The sequence below is a fragment of the Ctenopharyngodon idella genome, chromosome 7 (genome assembly GCF_019924925.1).
Source record: "Ctenopharyngodon idella isolate HZGC_01 chromosome 7, HZGC01, whole genome shotgun sequence".
Taxonomy (NCBI): domain Eukaryota; kingdom Metazoa; phylum Chordata; class Actinopteri; order Cypriniformes; family Xenocyprididae; genus Ctenopharyngodon; species Ctenopharyngodon idella.
In genome coordinates, this window is record NC_067226.1 from 12,637,243 (window position 1) to 12,654,131 (window position 16,889).

At 36.9% G+C, this 16,889-nt stretch overlaps 2 protein-coding genes across 8 annotated transcripts in view; both read left to right on the plus strand.

The window, feature by feature from the left end:
- Positions 1–1,350: 1,350 nt before the first annotated feature.
- Positions 1,351–4,889, plus strand: LOC127515841 (troponin I, fast skeletal muscle-like). 3 transcript variants are annotated; one of them, XM_051899934.1, is made up of 7 exons: positions 1,351–1,489; positions 2,879–2,965; positions 3,246–3,282; positions 3,383–3,511; positions 3,889–3,978; positions 4,064–4,240; positions 4,429–4,889. In XM_051899934.1, the coding sequence occupies exons 2-7, from the start codon at positions 2,958–2,960 to the stop codon at positions 4,516–4,518; spliced, it is 531 nt and encodes a 176-aa protein (XP_051755894.1). In that variant the 5' UTR covers positions 1,351–1,489; positions 2,879–2,957; the 3' UTR covers positions 4,519–4,889. The 3 variants fall into 3 exon arrangements, with proteins under 3 accessions (XP_051755894.1, XP_051755895.1, XP_051755896.1); XM_051899935.1 differs by having other exon boundaries at positions 1,384–1,484; XM_051899936.1 differs by lacking the exon at positions 1,351–1,489 and adding an exon at positions 2,489–2,761.
- A 1,257-nt stretch (positions 4,890–6,146) lies between these two features.
- The window catches only part of lsp1b (lymphocyte specific protein 1 b), a 28,970-nt gene continuing 18,227 nt past the window's right edge, over positions 6,147–16,889 (plus strand). Inside the window, exons 1-11 of one of the 5 annotated variants that reach the window (XM_051901759.1) lie at positions 6,147–6,410; positions 9,419–9,565; positions 9,897–10,332; positions 10,443–10,552; positions 12,047–12,100; positions 12,192–12,309; positions 12,349–12,483; positions 14,601–14,639; positions 15,330–15,373; positions 15,873–15,954; positions 16,384–16,518. In XM_051901759.1, coding sequence (XP_051757719.1) covers positions 6,352–6,410; positions 9,419–9,565; positions 9,897–10,332; positions 10,443–10,552; positions 12,047–12,100; positions 12,192–12,309; positions 12,349–12,483; positions 14,601–14,639; positions 15,330–15,373; positions 15,873–15,954; positions 16,384–16,518 — 1,359 coding nt within the window. In that variant the 5' untranslated portion in view covers positions 6,147–6,351. Of the gene's footprint in view, positions 6,411–9,418; positions 9,566–9,896; positions 10,333–10,442; positions 10,553–12,046; positions 12,101–12,191; positions 12,484–14,600; positions 14,640–15,329; positions 15,374–15,872; positions 15,955–16,383; positions 16,519–16,889 lie in introns of all 5 variants that reach the window. The other 4 variants (XM_051901756.1, XM_051901760.1, XM_051901755.1 and 1 more) reach the window with 4 other exon arrangements.

The window sequence follows — 16,889 nt, forward strand, 5'->3', positions numbered from 1 at the left end:
TTGTAGAACTTGTAATTACACTTTTCTGAGAGATGTTTTTTTTTTTTTTTTATCCTTACCTTTGTTTTATCTGTTAATAGTTTTTTAATGAATTGTTAATAAATTTACATTTCAAACTTTCGATAAAAATATTTGTAAAATGTTGTTTGTCAGTGTTATTGTCTTATGTTCAGATATTTGTATTATATACATATATATATATATATATATATATATATACTGTATATATATATACTGTATATATATACTGTTTATATATATATATTATCAGGATTAATGCTTCACAAATGAATTGTAGAAATGTGAAAAACACTTTAAACAATCATTACTCAGGAATTCAAAAAAAGATAACTAGATGTAGTATTACAATTAAAATTATTATTATAAGCATTACTTATGGAAATTTTGGGTAAAAGTGGGTAAAATTTACTTGAAAAAGAGTATTTTTAATTAAAGCCACCAAGAATTGTGTTTAGTCCTAAACACATTTACTTGAACCAACAGTTTTTTTTAGATAAGAATGCAGCAAATGACTGATGAAAAAAAGCTCAACACATACATGTGGCAGGACAAAAATATTGGAGTCACTGCCTGTCTTTTTTCATCTGATTGCTCTGATGTTGACCTGATAATAAAGGTTTCTTAAACTCAGTGGCCTAGTTAACATGGCTATAAATAGATTTATGTACTTTCTGCAAAGTCTCGCGATGAGTAAAAAAAGACTAACCATAATATCTTCTCTAACAGACATGCCATGTTTTGAAGAATAAAAGCGTATTATTATGACAATTACAAAGCAACTGTAAGGTTTATATGTAGTATGTGATCTAAATGTCTGCAGAATGTGCTGAGTGATATTCCTGTAATACATTTGGAGTTGCCACCTGTTTTATTGCTGAACACTGTTGCTAGAGAGCACAACAGGTGACAAAACACAGATTTCAGTGACAAAAGTGATAGTAAAGAATCAAATTAATTCTTAATTTCTGTAAGTTCTTGCACTTTAAATAAAGGCCTATAAGTGAAAGAGTTATATTTCTCTGCCTGTTTCAGGGACATGATTTAGTGAAAGATGTGTGTTTATGTCAGGTTTTGCATACTACATTGTTGGGACCAAATGTCCCCAAAAGGACAGGACACAAAACTGAAATCACCTACATTGTAGGGACCAATCAACATACAAAATTTATTTTAATTAAAATTATATTTCTGTGGTAGGTAGGTTGTGTAAGAGTGTAGAAAACATCATCAGTTCAATATAAAAACAATAAAACTTGATAGAAAGTCCACATTATAGAAAAACAAATGTGTGTGTGTGTGTGTTTATTTTGGGGGAGGGGAGGGGAGAGTCTCATTGGCTTAAGAAAATATCTGCTTCCTTAAAGAGAACAGAGAAGCTGTACGGGAAACCTATATAAACTCAACTAATGTTATAGACTGACACTCTTTCCCTCTAATTTCATTTGAACGTTCTGCTGCACACGGTAAGGTGAGTCTCTATCATTCTATCCATCTCTAGGGTTTAGCACTCTAACATTTGAGCATGCCATAGATCTTCAAAAGATCTCGCTCATGCTGAGCAGCCAGACACAGCCAAGAAATCAGAGCAATAAGCTCGATAATATGCTTGTGTACTGGAGGAAGGTCCTAGAGATAAAACTAACAGGCTAAGTGGCTTTTGCCTATGATATAATGCTGTTTTTGTTATTGTAGAGATTATGAATATGTTTTGATGTCTTCTTTATGGATGATCAATTTTAACTTTTTAAACCATTGTAATGTCAAATGCTAAAAAGTTTTTATTAGGCCCCTAATTTGATTTTTTATATAGTCTATATATCATTAAGCACATTTTTTTATACATTCAAAGCATACACTTTTAAAAATAAAGGTTATTTATTTGCATCTATGGTTCCATGAAGAAGCTTTAACATTCATGGAACCTTTCCATTACACAATAAGTTCTTTATAGTGGAAAAAGGTTCTTTAGATTTTTAAAATGTTCTTCACACTAAGAAAAAAAAAAACAGTAACACTTTAGTATGGGGAACACATATTCACTATTATGAATATAACTTTTCCCTCAGTAAGCTCCTAATTTACTGCTTATTTAATAGTTAGTAAGGTAGTTGTTGAAGTGGTTAAGTTCAGGTATTGGGTAGGATAAAGGGATGTAGAATATGGTCAAGCAGAATAAGGCATTAATATGTGCTTTATAAGTACTAACAAACAGCCAATGCACAGGCTAATAAGCAACTAGTTAAAAGTGATAATTGCTCCCCATACTGAAGTGTTACCTCTTTTCTTTTAAGAACTGAAAGGTTCTTTGCAGATCTAAAAATTGTTCTTCTATGCTTTTGGAACCTTTATTAGTGTATCACTAATAAAGTGTGAGTGTATCACCACATATTGCAGATTACCTTCATACATCTGATGATATATGCATGTATGGAGACCACAACTCATTTTAGAAAACAGAACGTCCTAACTGAGTCCACGTTCAATCCAAAATCTTTTTTTTTGGCAGGAAAAGTATAGAACTAATATAGTTCTTCAGACTAGCAGAAAGTATTTTTACAGTTGTGGAGGGTTTCAGCTGTTAGGTGTTGAAGCCGAGGAGATTCTTCAAGAGGCAGCAAGTTGACTGTCAGCTGTCTCATCTTCTGTTTTGGGTGCAGACCACTTCCTACAAAGGAACACTAAAAAAAGAGCACAAGACAACTGCTTCTCAAATTCAAACCCTTAAACACCTAACATTTCTGTGGGTACTGACACTTACACACACCCATGTACACCAGCCGTCTCTCTTTCACATTATCCCAAGACAAATTTAGACCTGCTACAGGAACAGTGACTGAATACAAATTGTTTCCATTAGATTGAAGGCAGCGACACCCCCTCCTGCCACCCACAGGCATCTTCACCTTCACAGGGGTCGCCACAAAGAGACCAGCAAGATGTCTGAGTATGTATTGAGTTACAACATCATGATGTTTGTGTGCTGTGAAAATGATTGTATCAATCAGTCATCGATCACTAAACTTATCAAATACATTTAGCGTCAAGCTCCAATCAAATGATCATTTTGTATTTATTATGATACACACTAGAATACATGCCTAAATAATACAATTATCAAAAGCACAGTGCTTTTTCTGGAGTTCCATCTCTCAGCCATAATCATCCCAGTCACTGAATGATTCTTTCTGTGCTCTCTGAAATTGTAAACATTTGCTTTCTGATAGGAAAAAGATGACGTCCAGCCGTAGGCACCATTTGAAGGTATGGTCATCTCTTTCTTCATGAGATCTGAGCTATATGAACTGTCAGTGACTCACTTGTTGATTACTGTCTATGCTTCTTCTCGGACTTTGTGCTTCAGAGCTTGTTGCTTCAGATCGCTCATGGGCTTTTGGAGGAAGAGGCAGCTGAGGCAGAACAAGAAAAACAACAATACATGGAAGAGAACTGCCCTGCTCTCTCACTGCCTGGAAGCATGCAGGAACTACAGGTACACACACACACACACCACCAGATGTGGTGTCATCGACCACAGAATCGACCAAGAATCACAAGATTACAGTACGTCACTTCTCAGACTTTCCACAATCCGTCAATTGAATATGTTCAGTCAGTGAATACAAGCACCAACCAATGGCAACAGATGTAGAATGGAGTAACACACTGATCCAAGAAATAAAATGTCAAAGTGTCACTACAAAGTTGCCATTAGACGGCTAATGTCGGTGCAGTGTGAATTGGCCTGACAATCACACCATCTTATTCTATTGCAGGTATTGCTGTGTGATGTGTAAATGTGCAAAAGTTCAGATGAATAGGCTATGTGTAAAAATGTGTGGAAAAATCTGCATGTATCTTTGTGTAAAGGAACTGTGTAGGAAGTTGCACCAGCAGATTGATGCCATTGATGAACAAAGATACGATATGGAGACCAAAGTGGCCAAGTCAAACAAGGAGGTACTTAATTGTTCTGTTCTACTTCTAGAAATGTATTTAACTTCTGTAACTTCTACAACCTAAACTTTTTTTTTGTTCTCTTGAGATTGATGATCTGAAGATAAAGGTTCAGGACCTGAAAGGTAAATTTAAGAAACCCGTTCTGAAGAAAGTGCGTATGTCTGCTGATGCCATGCTGCAGGCCCTGCTGGGCTCCAAACACAAAGTGTCTCTGGACCTGAGAGCCAACCTTAAACAGGTCAAGAAAGAGGTCAAGGAGGAGGTGAGCATTAAAAGCCTTTTAACAGAGACATTTTACAGCAAAGGTAGTCAGTTGTAAAACATGCAGTATAAGATAATGAATGACAAAGTAGAAAAATAAAATTTTCTGTATGCTAAAAGTTAAGAAAAAAGCTAATAACATGAGAAGGCTTGTAGTTTTGAAACATTGTACTTTTTCTGCTGCTGCAGGAGAAGGAGGCAGTGGGAGACTGGCGTAAAAACATCGAGGATAAGGCCGGTATGGATGGCAGGAAGAAGATGTTTGAGTCTGAGGCCTAAATCTATTTTTCTTCAACAATTTTACATTTCCATTCAATGATTTATTCGGTTAGGTTGTCTTAATTAGGCTGTCTTAATTCTTGTGGTCTTCAGGGTTTTGAGAGATAAAAGTGGTAATGTTACAGTATCTATTGTGTGACGTTATGTTACAGATGGTAAAAGTAATGTACCGTATGAAGGAGGTTTTGATGTATGTGATGGTTGGTTTTGCAGCTGAGGCTTTAAATTGGTAAAAATTTATAAACAATCTGATTTTGGCCCTTTGCAATTAGAATGTATAAATTGACTTTGGTCAGTAAAACGCATTTAAATACTCAAAACAGTATTGAGAGGAGCTGCTGTAAAAATAAAAATAAAGTACAAATCAAAGAATCAAAGTTTTACGTTCTGCTATTTTTATACCAAACATTATTTCATCTTCACCAGTCAAATGTACATTTACTGGCCCCTTTATTAGCTACACCTTGCTAGTACCAGGATGGACCCCCCTTTTGCCTTCCGAACTGCCTTAATTCTTCGTGACATAAATTCAACAAGGTGCTGGAAACATTCCTCAGAGATTTTGGTCCATATTGACATGATAGCATTAAGGAGCTCTAGTGGATTGAGAGCTGGTGACTGTGGTGTGGAGGCCATTTGAGTATAGTGAACTCATTATCATGCCCACAGATCTGCCACAGACCATTCTCTGTAAACCCTAGAGATGGTTGTGCATGAAAATCCCAGTAGATCAGCTGTTTCTGAAATACTCAGACCAGCCCCACTATGTCATGTTCAAAGTCACTTAAATCAAATTTCTTTCCATTCTGATGCACAGTTTCAACTTCAGCAAATCATCGTGACCATGTCTACATGTCTAAATGCACTGAGTTGCTGCCATCCATGTGATTGGCTGATTAGATGTACCTAATAAAGTGGCCAGTGAGTGTATGGCTCAGTGAGACTGAAGTACAACAGCAACCCATGACCCCTTGTGGTCACAAAGGAAAATGGCCAGACTATCATATCAGTAGTCTATCACTATAGACTATCACTATCAGTAATCACACTACTTTATATTTTCAAAAGATAAAAGTGTGTGCTTGCGATAGAGTATGTGTCTGATGAGTTAAACATACTGAATCCATAGTGTTTAAAGTAACTATTAAACTATCAATATTACATAAACTAGGTGTCCACCTATGATACTGCTGGAGTGTGATGTATAGACTACATCTGAACAATGGCATAATCTGATGACATCTTCACATCACACCCTCTAAAATATATACATTATTTTGACTCAGCGTGAAGTGGTAATTAAATTATTGTCATTATAATGATATAATTATTAGGCAGTTAGGCAGTTTAATTTGCAATTAAAACTGAGATTTATCTCCACTTATGTACTTAGCCAGGCTACCTGTATATTATCTTTAGGCAGGTAAACAAAGCATGTGGATATATTGGTTCTGAAAAGTGTCTGACAACACATGGACTATTAGTAGCCCTGTAATGCTATTGTTTAGGGGTGTGGATGTGTATGTGTGTGTGTGGTATCATCTTACTTTCCCAAGGGACCATCACATGACTGGTTAGCTTTCTGCTGATTGGAAGAGAGAACTGGAAAAGACAGGAGCCAGAGTTTCAAAGCTCTGAATGAAAAACACATGGAGAGAGACAGAGGAAGGGAGTGAGTGGAACAGAGAGAGAGAGAGAGAGAGAGATTGACTAAATCCTGCTCAGTAAAAGAGGGGGAGCACATTCACACCCTTTAGGGGACTCACAGGAAAGGAGAGAGAATCAGAGAAACACTCAGTCAAATATTGTCTTCAGTCAGTGAAACACATAAACATGTCCAGCTCAATCCTACGAAGACATTCCAGCAAAAGGGGATTGGAGAACCTCCAGAGGTGAGATGTTCTTCATTTGTATGCATGTGTGTGTGTGTGTGTGTGTGTTTGTTTGTTTGCGGCCATTTGGTTGGAGGTGTAGCCTTTGATCTACAGTCACACCGGTTTCTTTGCCTTTAAATGGAGTATGCTGCAGTTCATTAAATCCTGTTTCATGAATCTTGACTTTCATAACCTAAATCATGACTTTTAAACCATTATCATACTGATAGTGATTATCTGTTTTATCTAGAAATGCTGAGTAGCACCAGACATTGTCATTGGGACAGTTTATCAGGCAGAACAGAGGGGTCAAGAGGGGAAACACAGAGCATGAGTTGTTCAAGAGGACGGGTTAAAGTTCTTGTCTGTTGTTTTGTGGTCATTCTGTATTTCATACAAAGTCTATGGTCAAAGAATCCATGGATGTAGATGAAATGAGACCCAAATCATCAAGGCTTCCCAGGTGTTTTGAGGTTATAATTGTGTTGTTACATAGTTTTGAGTGATGTCATGAAATGATAGTGTGTCTGTCTTTGAGGATGTGTCTGTAGTTAAAGTAAAATCTGTCCCAAAGCCGTCCCACATGGCTGTTGTTCACACGGCACATGGTGAGTCAATTCATGACATCATATGAAATGGCAATGACAGGCTTCAATAGCTTCTTTTATTACTGGAATTTTCCTGAGGGTGGTGACATCATCAGATCACCCCCTGCTCAAAATCTGTTGGTTCTGTGATACAGAGCGGCCCCCTCCCACTCTGCCCTAAGGACCTGGAGATCCTCTAAACTGTGCTGGAAAATTTGAGCCGTTCCACCACCCAGCCACTCACACTGGTTTTATTAAACAAAGGAAAGAGTGCACTTATTATTGATGTTATTGATTTAGGCTGTACTTTAGTGCTTGCCATGTTCATTGACTCAATATGATATGTTTTGTAACAGAATCAGATGTGTAAGCAGAATTTGAGTGGTTGGACAATTTTACTAAGTAATCTGTTTTTAACCACAACAGTCTAGAGAGATTTATGTGTTTTTCTTCTTCTGTGTATCCATGTGTAACATAATGTGATCATGGAATTAAGATTTCCTAAACTACTGTTTACTTAGAGAAGGACATTGAGAATGTTTGTTTGATAAGCGCAGTAGAGTTAAAATATGTAAAGTTGCAATGAGTTGCAACACCTTAGTTGCTCATTTAGGACATGTTATTAGCAAACAGTGCATCATTTCCCAGAGGCCTGTGTAATGTGTATAGCGGGAGAGACTTTAGTAAAACTTGTGATTTAATGGATGATTGTGGAAACTACCTGGCAATCACCCACCTCTGCACAATTATTGTAAATATTTAGTAAAAGTTGTTGTTCCAGTTGTTTTGTTTAGTTCCTGTAATGTCAGCCCCCATAAAGGAAGCCAGTGAGCCATTTCCTGTCAGTGTGAACCCTGCACTTCCTGTTCATGTTTAACTTACTTCCTGTCCATCTTTGACCCTACCTTCTGTCAGATGACCCCTATCGCTGTCATAGTAATGATGATGCGCTGTTGTTCTTAAGATATATCTTGATTTAGTGATCTTAATTTTTTTTCTGGTTTACAATAAGGTTAATTAGTTAAACATTACTTAATGTATTAACTAACATGAACTAACCATGAGCAATACATTTGTTACTGTATTTACTAATCTTCGTTAACGTTAGTTAATGAAAATACAGTTGTTCATTGTTTGTTCATGTTAGTTCACAGTGCATTAACTAATGTTAACAAGATTTTAATAATGTATTAGTAAATGTTGAAATTAACATTAACAAAGATTAATAAATTCTGTATAAGTGCAGTTCATTATTAGTTCATGTTAAAGGATTAGTACACTTTGAAATTAACATTTCCTGATAATTTACTCACCCCCATGTCATCTAAGATGTCCATGTCCTTCTTTCTTCAGTCGAAAAGAAATGAAGGTTTTTGAGTAAAACATTCCAGGATTTTTCTCCATATAGTGGACTTCAATGGTCTCCAAACGGTTTAAGGTAAAAATTACAGTGCAGTGCAGCTTCAAAGGGCTTTAAACGATACCAGACGAGGAATAAGGGTCTTATTTAGCGAAACGATCGGTCATTTTCTAAAAACATACAAATGTATTTGCTTTATAAACACAAATGATCGCCTTGCACGTGCTTCCGCTTTCCGCATTCTTCAAAAAGCTTACGCTGTATGTCCTACGCCTTCCCAATTCTACTTACGGAAAAAACGGAACTGGCGCGCGTTCGTTCCGTAAGTTGAATAGGGAAGGTGTAGGACATGCAGCGTAAGCTTTTTGAAGAATGCGGAAGTGCGGTTTTGGCGATCATTTATTTATATAAAGCGCATACATTTAATTTTTTTTTAGAAAATGACCGATCGTTTCGCTAGATAAGACACTTATTAATCGTCTGGTATCGTTTAAAGCCATTTGAAGCTCCAATAAAACTGTAATTTTTACCTTTGAAGTCCACTATATGGAGAAAAATCCTGGAATGTTTTCCTCAAAAACCTTCATTTCTTTTCGACTGAAGAAAGAAATGCATAAGTATCTTGGATGACATGGGGGTGAGTAAATTATCATGAAATTTTAATTGGAAAGTAAACTAACTCTTAAATAATGTAGTTAACTAACGTTAACTAATGAACATTATTGTAAAGTGTTACTTTTTTCTTAAACAGATATTATGAATATTATACGGTTATCCCTCCAGCGTGAGGAAGATACATTTATATCCGCTCTGATGGATAGATCCGTTTAGATCCGCTCTGACGGACAACAAAAAACTCCCTGAAACTTCCTAACTCTTCCATCCAGATAGTGGTATTCTCTGTTTTTACTGTTGTTTTTATTTCTTACGCATTCCATTTTTATTCTTATGTATTTGGTTCTTCTTTATGTAAAGCACTTTGAATTACCATTGTGTATGAAATGTATACAAATAAAATTGCCTTGCCTCGCCTATTAATTTGTCATTATTCATTACATTAATTGCTTTTGTGTATACAGGATCACTGCTCAGCGCAGTCTGGAGGATGCAGAAGAAATAGAGAGAGAACGACGACGACGTGCAAGAGCCAGTACCTCTTCTGAGGCTTCTCAAGCTACTGGGACCCCACAGGACAGCCCTTGCACTGCACAGGCTCTGGACAACCAGTTAGTGTCAAAAACCTAAAAGCATACTCCAGTCTTCATCAAATACATAGAAGAAACTCTGTTGTGTGTATTTGTTTTGTTTCCATGGAATCTCAACCCCCAGATTGTGGCTCAAGCCAACTTTCTCTGTCTTACTCTTTGTGTTGTGTTAATCTGTTTGTGAGTTTGTGTGATATATGTGACAAGACCACACCTGTTCTTTTGATTCAGTTACAGAATATTCTATTCTATTCTATTCTATTATCGGACTCAACTGTTGTAAATAGACTAGGTATTCTTATATTGATATCTGAGTTATAGGCAATTCTGAAAGTGTTTCACTGTTTGTTAGGGGTCAGAATGATCTGGTTCCAAGCTGTCAATCCTCTTTGGAAGAGGACGAAGGCTTCAGTGATTGGACACATCTGAGCAGGCGCAAACAGGGACAAACGGAACATAAAGATATAGAAACACATCTCAACGGCTCTCGTCACTCAAAACTTCAGCTCTGTTCCAGCTCTGCTCAACATAGCATAAACATTGATGACAGCACCCCATTTATACAGACTCAACCCCCCTTTTCAAATCAGCAAAACCTGGATGAGGATGGTGATGATGAAGACTGGGGAGCCAGAGAGCGGGAAAGAAGGGCTAACATTAAGGCAGCAGAGAGGGAGGAAGGAGAGATCAGACGGTGGTGTGCAGAGGAGGACGATCCAAGAAGGATGAAAGGTCATGAATCATCTTTCTGGAAAAAACAAAATCAGAGGAGTGATATGGATGAGAAGGTACAATATTTAAGAAGGCATTTAATCTCAACTCAGTCATGCATCAAAGTCAGTCTTTCAAAGGTGCCATGCAGCGAATATACAAGCTTCTGAATCTGTTGTTTTCACAGAGAGAAAAGAAGGTAGCGATGAAGATATCCTACACCTCCACAGTCCTCCTCCAACAGAATGGGAGACAGCACAGCACAAATGGACAAGAGGGGAGGAGAATAAATGACAGGTACAGGCATAGACAGGCACACACTTCATAACAATACAGCTAAGAAAAAAAATGTAATTACTTTACTGTTTGTAAAAGACACTGCCGTTATTTTCAAAACTTTAGACACATGAATGTATTCTAGGTCATCCATGGTATGCAGTACTTCTTGAGCTTTTAAAACTCAAACTTTACACATACTTTAGAAAGTGAATATGTTTGTGTCATAGGCTGTTATTGTGTAAATATGCTATAAAAGGCTTTTAGAAATATGCTCAGCTCAAGTTTAAGCTATTAAACTTTATTCATTATACTTATAATTATTTACTGTTGTAGCCCTCTGTAAAAAATTGTGCTGTAAAATAACAGTAAAATACTGTTGATTTGCAGCTTATTACTCTTCAGCACTATGGTAACCCCCAAAACTCAGACAATAGAAACCCTTTTAAATTCCAACAGAAACGCTAACACTAACTTCTATATTATCTTGTACAAAAACATAAAATAACACTTCAGTTCAGCATTTACTCTCCTTATCAGTTATTGACTTCACATAACCTATTTCTGTTATCGTTCACTAATATTTCAGTGAAATTAACTTGTTCCGTTTATTGAATTTGACTGTTAGGTTTTACAGTACATTGCTGTTTTTTTCTTGATTTTACAGTAAACTACTGGCAACAGAGTTGTAGAGCTTTTCTACATGAAGACCAAACATATACTCCGAGAGTTGTCATGACAGAACTTGAAGTCATGACAACCAAGTCATGAATCATTTTTAAACTGAGCTCTAAATGACAGTTTGGGAGGAGCCTATTAATCTAATCCTGTCAATCACAATTTTAAAGCAATATGTGACTGCTTACCTCACTCATCACTCCTGTGACCATTTTGCCGGTATACCCTCTACCACCCAAACTCACCTGTTTTAATCTCTACTAGGTGGGCAAAAATATCTGTAGAAATGTGTGAACCAGCGTAGTTTGTTGATTATGCCAGTTTCCTGCACTGCTTTTCCTCTGTTGAATCTCAAGCCCCACAACAAAAGAAATAATATTTTACCTGATGTATAAATGCATTTTTAATTGATTGTTGTGATATTTAAAGACTGTTTATGAAATAAAGTCAAGAATACACGTCTTTAAGTCGAGTTGTCCTCTTGAGCAGCACAAAAATACAAATAAACACTTGAGATGTAATCCGATTGCCAACAAATGACTGTACTGAGCTGATTCTTTGAACAAATCGCTCAAAAAGAGCAATTCAGGAGTTTGAATCAGTATGACGAATCCTTCACTGAATTAACACAATAATTCAGAGAGGTTATGAAAAAAACATCTGACATGCACTATGGAGACATAACAATGCAGAAGAACAGTTTGAAATGTGCCAATGATTGGGCAGCAATAGAGTTTGTTGTCTGTGTTGAGAAATGACATGATAAAATCACATGAGTTTCACAACTTCCCCAGAACAAATATCCTTCCTGACTTCAACTCATTTAATCTTACTCAGAGAACTGAAGATACAGAGTAACATGGATTCAGCAGCTCTCAGCAGACCAGATAGGTAAAAACAAAACAAACAAAAAAACAAATGCATTTGCAGAAGAATACTTTGTTCATGAATCATTTCCCTTTCTCAATCTTGTTGTATTTAGTGTGTCAGAGGAAGTGTTTATAAACAACAGTGAGGAGAACCATCAGCACAGAGAAATGGGGGATCAGACTCATGAGGAGGTCCAGCACAGAGAAACAGAAGATCAGACTCATGAGGAGGTCCAGCACAGAGAAACGGGGGATCAGACTCATGAGGAGGTCCAGAGGATGAGAGAGGAGGAGAGAGAGAGGAAGAGGAGGGGTGTGATGGAGAAGTTAAAGAGGTTGAGCATATCCAGCGGAGATCCAGAGGAGCCCTTCAGTCCTCTCAGCCCCAGGAGCCCCTCCTACATGGTATGACATCATCACTATCAGACACCTCACACCTCAAAATCACATCATAATTAAAGATTTGTTACAATATGTCCACTCATGCTTGTTAAACAGTATTCAGATTAACATTAACACAGTTTTACTAATTAAATCCTGATGACCTGGCATCATTAACTAACTCACAATGTTGAGCTGCAAAACAAATGACAACATCTGGAATAATTTGTTTTATAGAGTGTCAGTGACGTGTACATAAATGCTTTTTCGCATGTGTTGGTCTAGTTAGTGGTGTCCTGCAGAGTTTAGCTCCAACCCTTATTAAACACCTGAACCAGCAAATCAAGGTCTTCAGGGCCCGTATTTATCAAGTTTCTCAAAGTGCCATTTTAGTTTTAAGTGCTGAGAATTCATGAAATTTACTCCTACTTTCAAACTTAAAGGGATAGTTCACCCAAAAATGAAAATTCTGTCATCATTTACTCACCCTCAAGTTGTTCCAAATCTGTATAAATTTCTTTGTTCTGCTGAACACAAAGGAAGATATTTTGAAGAACGTTTGTAACCAGGCCGCTTTGGGGCACCATTGACTTCCAAAAAAAAACTATGGAAGTCAATGGTGCCCCAAAACTGTTCAGTTTCCTACATTCTTCAAAATATCTTCCTTTGTGTTCAACAGAACTAAGAAATTTATACAGGTTTGGAACAACTTGAGGGTGTGTAAATGATGACAGAACTTTCATTTTTGGGTGAACTATCCCTTTAAGTATAAAATCAAGTTATCAAATTTCTTAAAGCTAAGAATCACTCTTACTCTCCCAGTTATTTAAGACAGCTCGAGAGGTCTCTCAAGTGGTTAGGAGTTGCCAGTAGGGGCTTGTGATAGCACTGAGGAGACAGAGACATGTGTGAATCTTTCAGGAGAGCAAGAATGTTTTTGAAATGTTTGACGACGAGCAGTTAATCAAACGGTATAATGGTTAATGTTGAGCTGAACTTGTTTGACTAATTCAGCAAGCAGTAGCTCTTCTTCCTCACACCAGTTCAGTTTTCTTTTGTAATCCATGGTGGCTGATTATATCATAAAATCTATTTATAGGCAGGTTAGTTAACAGCACACCGGTTTAAAATTTGCAATTAAGACATGGTGGAAAATGTGTTTATCTTTCATTTCCAATGTGTATATCATAATGTATTCTCTTGAAAATTCGTTATTGTCAAATGTGTGTTGAATGTAAACTCCTCTTAGAATTTGAAAGGAGTTTTGAATTTATCTGAGAATATTCTTAAATAAGGAAATCTGTTCAGTGATTGGTCCATGCCTATGTCGTCATCCAAAATCCCATTTGTGGAACAGCAAAGTGTCGTGAATCATCTCTAAGACTGACACTTAAGATTTAGTCCTACACTTCACTTAAATTATGACTGAGATGCTTGATAACTAACTTTTAAGTGCAGCTTTGAGCCAAGAATTGTTTTACTCTTAAGTCAGTTCTTAGCAGTGTTCTTGTGAGTAATTCTCAGAGGTTTGATAAATACGGGCCCAGATATGTATCTGATTTAAAACCAATATTGAAAATGAAAAACCTATATTTTAGGGATCTATTATGAGGAAATACATTGATGATAAAGACATGTTTGTAAAGGGAATAAATATTTGGCTCATTTGTTTGTTATAATGTGATAATTATGTGATGTGTGTATTTGTTTTTGCTCCTTAAACAATTGTTGCACATGAGATTGGGGGCGGGTCTATGTCTGGGCTTTTGGGGGGGGGGGTTACAGGAAAAGAGTTTTTTTTTTTTTTGCAGTACAGTTTTTTTGCTATACAGTTTGGTGGTGTTTGCAGTGCAGAAATGGCACAAATCACCTTATTAATAACAGATAATGGTTTGATAATGGTAGGTCCTAAGCCTGATACTATAAAACATGACATAGTGTACAAAACATGTGTTTTGTGTATTGTGCTCAGTGGTGTTTTCACTCTGTAATTGGATCTGGTATCTTCCATGTGCTGTTTTCGTGACTCTGACATCTTTCATGTGCTGTGTGTGGTTCTGATCTTTTCCTTGCAATGGTGGTGTGCTTTACATTGCTGAGGTGCTTTGTATGTGTGTGTTGTCTTTGCTTGCTGGTTTCAGGCTGAGGGTGAGGATTGGCAATCAGAAGGTACAAGCTCGGTGAGTTGCTTCCTACGTGCATGTGCATGACAGAATTGAATTACGTACATTAGAGTCTGCTAGTACTGTGCACCTTACGCTTGCTTTATAAAGTTGTGGTTATAATTGCTTTGCGTTTGTTCTGTTTATGTTTGTGATCATATTCCTTTCCATCTTACTTTTGCAATGTTCTGATAAAACTAATCCTGATTAAGTTTAGCATTAAGTGAACCATTTTTTCATGTAAGAACATTTATGATGACAAATATATCAGTGTGGAAGGCTTATTTTGAAGGCAACAGATCAGTTCTTAACAGCACATATGGTGATGACATTTTAAAAACACAGGAAATGGGTGGCAGGAAGACATTTTGGGAACGAAAATTGTGGAAGAAAGAAAGGGCAACCAGCTACAGGGATTTACAGTATCAACAAAGCCAGATACAAGGCCCCCAGCAAAGAAATTATGAAATATATCTGCTTACAACATAAATAGAGTGTGACAGAGTCAACAACATCTTGACAGAGTATGGTTTTAATTTTTGCAATCTTCATCTGTTACCCAATGAAGTTGCACTGCATTTCATTTGTTCCCTTTTGCCTGGACACGTTGCACAAAATATCATAAACGTTTTCATGCTTAGGACTGTAAAGATTCACATACTTTGAATCCATTTACAAATAAATGTTGCTTTACTGTTTAATCTACAGATTACTGAGAGGACTGAGTCTCTAAACCGCTCCATTAAAAAAAAGTAAGTAGACTTCAAACACACGTACACATTGAGATGAATGGATACAAGTGATTTACTATAGAATTGTAAAAAAAAATCCCCCTCATAATATGGAGTGTGAGAAGAAGCAGGGGCAGGATTGTTGTTTTTTTGTGCTGACATCATGGGTTCATCAGTATTTTCTGTTTAATCTAATCATGACATGAATGATTAATTCATGAATGAACAACTGTTTGAAACATGGTTCACCTTTCAGGCAGGCAGGCATACATGACATGACACGTTTCTCTCTGTATCCTTCTCCTATTCACTAAATATGAAATGATGAAAGATTGTTTAGTTGTTTTTCACATGTATCTCAGAAGCCTGGCTATTCTTTTCCACATTGTTTTGTCCTTTGTTTGTATCTCACAGTACTTTATCAGTCATGGTCCTCTTCATGTCACTTCTTGTTCTGACATGATGTTTCTTGGAAAAACAGTGGTGCTTTAGGTAATATTTCACCTGTTTGTGAAAACAGGAACAGCATAAAGAAGACCCAGCCTCCCACGATCATCTCGAAGTTAGATGGTAGATTGGAGCAGTACAACCATGCCATTGAGGTGAATTACCTTCACATGCGCTTGTATAATGTCAATTTAGGCTTTTTGCATATATTCCTGTAAATGCACCTGCACAGTTATACATGAATTTCTCTGCACATACAGCTCTTATTACCACAGCCAGTGCTTACGTACACCTGCTTTGATGTTTACCACTCTGATCTCACTGCCGGGGTGCTTTCGGACACCCTGCATGCCCAGGCACCTCATGCTGACTCACTCAAACATGTTCTTAGCTTAGGTCCTCTGTTTTCCTGTTACATGTCAGGAAATGTGTAAAAGCCCCATGGCAAATGTGTGTAATGTGGATCCAGGTGTTACTTTGCTTTTGTTGCTGAGAGTTAAACAGGTGTTTTCACATAGTCTCTGCTGTGAATCAGATATTCCGTAATATTTCCAGTCATATAGTGTGTTTTTGTGTGTGTACAGGAGTGCTATAAAGAGGGGAACGTAGTCAAGCCAATGGATGTCCCAACACCACCAGAGCCCGTATCTGCTAAGAAGACCCTCTTTGAGGCGGGAGAAGCCTGGAATCAGAATTCAGCGAAGGCTGTGTCCTCTAAGGTTCATATGGTCATAATCATCATCTAGTTTATCAACACATTATTATGTATATTGAGTTCACCCAAAATGAAAATTCTGTCACCATTTTCACACCCTCATGTTGTGCCAAACCTGTATAATTTTTGTTCTTCTGTGGAACATAAAAGAAGAAGATTTTGAACAATGTTTTATTTATTTATTTATAAATAAATAAATATTTATTTACCCCTACACAATGAAAGTCACAAGGGTTCAGTGTTGTTTTAGACCCCTCTGACTTTCACTGTATGGACAAAAACATTTTTTTATTATGTTCCACAAAAGACAGTCATATAGGTATAGAACAATGTGAGAGTAAATAATGACAAAATTTTCATTTTCTGCGAGAACAA

Coding starts and splice junctions, on each gene's coding strand:
- LOC127515841 (XM_051899934.1), top strand. Junction 3,979..4,063: donor TGGCCAAGTCAAACAAGGAG/GTACTTAATTGT, acceptor TGTTCTCTTGAG/ATTGATGATCTGAAGATAAA. Junction 4,241..4,428: donor AGAAAGAGGTCAAGGAGGAG/GTGAGCATTAAA, acceptor CTGCTGCTGCAG/GAGAAGGAGGCAGTGGGAGA.